The sequence below is a fragment of the Penaeus monodon genome, unplaced genomic scaffold (genome assembly GCF_015228065.2).
Source record: "Penaeus monodon isolate SGIC_2016 unplaced genomic scaffold, NSTDA_Pmon_1 PmonScaffold_7639, whole genome shotgun sequence".
NCBI lineage: Eukaryota > Metazoa > Arthropoda > Malacostraca > Decapoda > Penaeidae > Penaeus > Penaeus monodon.
In genome coordinates this window covers 1185-7500 of record NW_023662815.1, presented here as the reverse complement: position 1 = coordinate 7500, position 6316 = coordinate 1185, and the positions used below count along the sequence as shown (strand labels likewise).

At 43.0% G+C, this 6316-nt stretch overlaps 1 protein-coding gene across 1 annotated transcript in view; it reads left to right on the top strand.

The window, feature by feature from the left end:
* LOC119571716 (cuticle protein 19.8-like) overlaps positions 1–1776 on the top strand; it is a 5051-nt gene extending 3275 nt beyond the window's left edge. Inside the window, exons 5-6 of the mRNA XM_037918897.1 lie at positions 1140–1257; positions 1513–1776. Of these exons, the coding sequence (XP_037774825.1) occupies positions 1140–1257; positions 1513–1776 (382 nt within the window). The remainder of the gene's footprint in view (positions 1–1139; positions 1258–1512) is intronic.
* Positions 1777–6316: the final 4540 nt, after the last annotated feature.

The following is a 6316-nucleotide window of genomic DNA, read 5'->3' as shown; positions in this document are numbered from 1 at the left end:
CACACATACATACATATATATATATATATATATATATATAATATATATATATATATATATTATATTATATATATTATATTATATGTGCACACACACGCACACACACACATGCACACACACACACACACACACATATATTATATAATATATATACATATACATATATATATATATATATATATATATATATATATATTTTATATATATATATATATTTGTGTGTGTGGAGTATGTGTGTGCGAGTATGTATATATGCTATCTTGCAGAACATCTATATTTTATAACAAGTGAGATCACCTTCACTGCAGAAGGGAAGGGAATCACAGAGCACAGAATATGAGTTCCATAAAGGAATTTATGGAAACGTCCATGTCCGAATTTTGGAAAGAATGATAGTATGATATTTTGGGGGTATAGTATGTGAATGAAAAACAAGGATTTTTTTTGAGATGTGAATACAATTTTTTTTTTTTTTTTTGAGATGTGAATACAAACAAAGATTTTTTTTGAGATGTGAATACAAACAAAGATTTGTTTTTTTGAGATGTGAATGCAAACAAGGATTTTTTTTTTGAGAAAGGGGTATTATATACACTCAATTAAGCCGATGATATATATATGTATATATATATAGTTAATCTATCTACATTTTTTTTTTTTCAAAAATAGTATCGACAGTAAAATACTCTCTATCATTACCTCATAATCCTGTCTGCAACTGTTGCCAGAGCGAGGCGAGGGAGAGATTTTGGCGCGAGTATAAAAAGCCCGGATCGTTTGGGCGCCATCATTCCCTCCGCCGACATGTCCCTAAAGGGTAGGCTCGCGACTAAGTATTGCGAGGTGTGAAGTGACTCCCTTATTGGGTGAACAGTGGCATTCCAATAGAATTGATGTCGTTTATTCTGTGAGTGTCTTCGTTGAAATGATATAGGGTTTTTTTGATAGACATACTTATACATATATATACATACTTGTATATATATATATATATATATATATATTATATATATAAATATATAAACGAACTCAGTCATATGACGACTTATTTCGTTGTATACATTTTACTACTGCGGAGTCAACATTTGAAACTTATATGGTCAGAATTGAAGCAAAATCTGTTTCACCCGAATTCCCAGATCGCCGTCATGGCCTGCATGGTTGTCGTGGCCTTGGGGTGGTCAGGCCCCCTACCCCCCTCCTCCTGGCCCCTACCACCCTCAGCAACGGCCCTACAGCGAACCTGATTACCCTGATGTAAGTTCTTCCCCAGTGCTGAGGGGTTTTGTAAATCCCTTGTTATAGAATGAATTGAATGTAATTTTGCTTTTGTTCCTTACAATGTACTATTTATTTTTCCCTTTATATTAGTATTTTCCACAAAGTACGTTTGTCGTGATGTTTAAGAAATGGAAACATCTCTCAAATGTAAGACACTGAAAAAGCGCTATCTTATTTCCGTCTCCAAAGAACAGTCCGTTAAAATGCCCTTTTCCGACGCCACACACACAGGTCCCACCCAAGTACACCTACAACTACGGCGTCGCCGACGGCTACTCCGGCGTCAACCTCGGCCACTCGGAAGCCCGCGACGGCTACAGGACCGAAGGCAGCTACAGCGTCGACCTCCCCGACGGCCGCAAGCAGATCGTCAACTACGTGGACAACGGCGACGGCCTTGAAACTGAGATCACCTACGAGGGCGAGGCTCAGTACCCTGAGCACACGCCCGCCAACAGGCCCCCTCCCCCCGCCTACCCTGCTCCCCATGCTTAGAGACATGTAAAGAATACTGGATAACACATCAAATCATTTTCAAGTTACTGACTCATCGTCCATCTTCACAGACATATTTGCTTGTTACCACTTCCGATTAACACTGTGTTGGTATGGCGTAAAATGCAAGCCACATCGACTGTTATTTCAGTTTAGTGATTGTTTTTGCACATGAATGGCTGTACAAATATTTAGTCACTAAGAAACTCACCTGTCTGGCCTACCTGTCTCACCTATTTACCCTTTTCGTTGAATTATATATGTGTATGTATATAAACGTATATATATATATATATATATATATATATATATATATATATATATATGTGTGTGTGTGTGTGTGTGTGTGTGTGTGTGTGTGTGTGTTTGTGTGTGTGTGTGTATGTGTGTATATATGTATATATACGTATGTATTTATATATGTGCGTGTGTGTGATTTTGTGTGTGTATAAGACAGGTTAATGCTGCTATCTATCTATCTATCTATCTATCTATCTATCTATCTATCTATCTATCTATATATATATATATATATATATATATATATATATATATGCGTGTGTGTTTATTATAAGTTTTTTTATATATAAATGCATACATAAAAAAGCAAACACACACACACATTTATATAGAAAGTTTAAAATATAGTATGTACACACACCCACACCACACACACACACACATATTTATAATATATAATATATATATATATATAAATATATATATATATATATATATATATTATATATATATATTTTTTATATATATATATATATATTATATATATATATTATAAAAATAATATTTTTATATTTTGTATATATATTGCCAGGTTTCTGGGGAGATATCTTTAAAGGCCGGATGCCCTTCATGACGCGAACTTAGATTGCCGTCGTGAGAGTCTTGAGTCCGATGCTCTAACCACTCGTCCACCGCGGCCCGATATTTATATATATACATATATATATATATATATATATATATATATATATATATATCTATATATAAATATATATACATACTTACATATATATGCATATATATGCACTATATACATATACATGTATATATAATATATATTTATGTATATATATGTATCTATGTATAAAGGGTATAAAACATATATATATATAAATGCGAAATATATCATATTTTAAAAATGTATATATGTATAATATATATATAATATATATATATATATATATATATATATATATATAACTCAGGCTATATGGGCACCTAGCTCGTTTCCCTGTGGACGACCCTGCTCATCAGGTTGTCTCTCTGCGAGACAACCCTGGATGGAGGAGGCCTGTGGGACGACCCAGATCATATATGTACACACGCACACACACACACACATATATATATATATATATATATATATATATATATATATATACTATATATATATATATATATACACACATTTATATCTATATATATATATATTATATATATATATATATATATATATATATATATATATATATATAATATACATATATATGCGGAAGCCTAGATAGATAAGTGCTTGCATGTCTTCTCACTTGCAGCTTCCACCCCTGGCTAGCTCAGTGCGAAAAAGGGAGCAGCTTTTGCATAAGTCTACCCTGCCAGGTCACAGCCTCTCCATCATCAAGACTTCTGCAGTGCCTCCTCGTGGCCACCCATGGGTAACTGGGCATCTTGCAGTCCCAGGCTAAATCTGTGGGGGATCTCGGAGCAGCAGGAGGCCCCAGAGGTACGGAGTTATGGCCCACCGGCGTGTGGACACGCTCTGGCTTCGTACCAACTCCTGCCCCCTAGCCACCGTGGGGTATGGGGGCGGCTGGGGGGTGGGGGGCCCTTTTGCCTGTCCTCCTCCCCCCAGAATGACCCTCTGGAAAACGTCCTTTATAAATGGAAATGGGGGGGGAGGGGTGTTGTCCCTCTCCCCCAGCAAGTAAGGCAGGCTGTGGGTCCCGCTGGGAGGGCAAATGTCGGGGTGCAGGATTGGAACGAGAGTTACTCGTCCCGCCTGCGCCCCGGCAGGCGCCAAAACCACCATGAAGCTTGTGGGGCAAAGCCCTCGGGAACCCCACAGGTGGATGGGTGGTCCCACAGCCTGCCGACCCCCTTTATTTGGGGCTGTGTCGGCGGGGCGGCAGAGGTGGTGTGCACCTGGAGTGACCACCCAAGGCTTAATCTCAGGCGTGCTTTCCGGGTAGGCGGTTGGAACATCCAGTCCTTGTGGCAGGATGAGCGGTTACCTCTGCTATCGCGGGAATTGAAGCGACTGGGAGTTGAGGTGGCTGCCCTCTCAGAGGTGAGAAGACCTGGTAGCGGCACGATCAGTGTGGGTGGTTACACCTACTACTGGTCGGGCCGCAGCGATGGTCACCACCTCCAGGGTGTAGCCATAGCCATCTCCAGTCGACTTCAGCCCATGGTAGTCGAGGTGACACCGGTTGATGAGTGTATTATGGCATTGAGACTGAAGCATGCTTTTGGCTTCTTGTCTCTTATTGCTGTATACGCTCCTACCGATGTATATAAAATCGATGTAAAAGAGGCGTTCTATGCCAAATTCGCATCTGTGGCAAAACGATTGTCCCCGGCGAGATATTCGCATTGTTCGGGCGCTTCAATGCGGTATCCGGCTGTGACCGAGCTGGCTACGAGATGTCTGTCGGCCCCCATGGCTCGGGAGCTGATCCCAGCAGCGAGAATAGCCTCCTTCTCCGGGACTTTGCTAGGTCCCAGAAAATGAGGATCTCTGGCTCCTGGTACCAGCGCTCCAACCCGCATCGCTGGACATGGTACAGCAATACGGGTACAGTGGCCAAGGAGATCGACCACATTCTTGTTAGCACGCGATGGAGGATCCTCCAGAACTGCAGGGTTTACTGGAGTGCCGAGTTCTGTGGCACCGACCATAGGCTGCTTGTGGCTACCCTGCGGGTCCACTTCAAAACTCCCCGTCCCTCCAGTGGCCACCCTAAGGTATTTCACTTGGACAGACTAAGGGAAGAGGAGTGTGCCCGTGGGTTCACCATGGCAGTCTCTGTCCGATTCACAGAACCCAGCAACCTGACGGACCCAGTTGCTCTGTGGGAGTTCTTCAAGCGTGTAACATTTGAAGCAGCTCAGGAGTCCATTGGTGTATGCCCAAGGACAAGGAAGAATTCCATATCCCTGGAGACATTAGAGGCCACTGAAGCGTGTCGCAAGGCTCGGCTGAATGGGAATCAAGTCTTGCGTCATTCCATGGTGCGTAGGGCTCGAACACTGCTGAGAAGGGACAAGGAACAGTTCATTAGGAATCATGCTGAGGAGGTCGAAGGCCATTTCTTGGTAAATGACCTTCGCCCCTACCAGGCCCTGAGAAAACTGAACCCTAAGCCCTCCTCACAGATGACTGCAGTCCGATCAGCGGATGGACGGATCATCTCAGATCATGTTGGGGTTCGTGAACGTTGGGCTGAGTATTTTGAACAGTTGTACAAGGTGGACCCTCCAACAGTTAGCTTGGATGCAAGCGATGTCGCAGTGCCTGTGCCGGACCCACCCATCAGCGAGGAACCTCCTACCCGAACAGAGATTAGTGTGGTGATTTCCAAGCTGAAGAGTGGGAAAGCTGCAGGCATATGTGATATCCCTGCTGAACTGCTAAAGGCTGGGGGTGAACCTATGACTCGGGGCCTGCATACAGTCCTAATTGCCATTTGGCAGTCTGGTACCATTCCCCCTGACCTGCTGAGGGGCTTGGTCATCCCTCTCTGGAAGGGGAAAGGGTATCATTGGGATTGTAGCAACTACCGTGTCATTACACTGCTTAGCATACCAGGCAAGGTTCTCGCCCACATTCTTCTGAAATGGATCCGCAACCACCTACTGAGGCATCAGAGACTGGAGCAGTCTGGATTTACTCCTGGCAAGTCCACAATAGACCGTATACTAGCGCTTCGAGTAATTGTGGAACGCCGTCATGAGTTTGGTCGTGGGTTGCTTGCAGCCTACATTGACCTCAAGAAGGCGTTTGACTCGGTGCATCGGGAATCGCTACAGGAGATCCTGAGGCTCAGGGGAATTCCAACATAGATTATTGGCCTGATAGCAAGCCTCTATACTGGTACTGAAAGTGCTGTAAAGTGTGGTGGGGGTATGTCGAACTTCTTCCCTGTTAATTCAGGGGTGAGGCAAGGCTGCGTCCTTGCACCAACACTTCAACACCTTTATGGACTTGATAATGGGCAGAGCTACTAGCCAAAGTCAGTGTGGAGCAACACTAGGTAATATTAAGGTCTCAGACCTTGACTTTGCCGACGATGTTGCCATCCTATCTGAGTCCTTGGAGTCACTTGTGGCAGCTCTTGATGCATTTAGCAAAGAGGCGAAGCCCTTAGGCCTAGAGGTCCCCCTGGACCAAGACTAAGATTCAGGACTTTGGGGGGCCCTTTTGGGAAACCCGTTCAGTCGATCCATGCTTGCGGTGAGACGTTGAAGTCACAGAAAGTTTTACATACCCTTTGGTAGCGTAGTCCCCTATCTCTGGGTT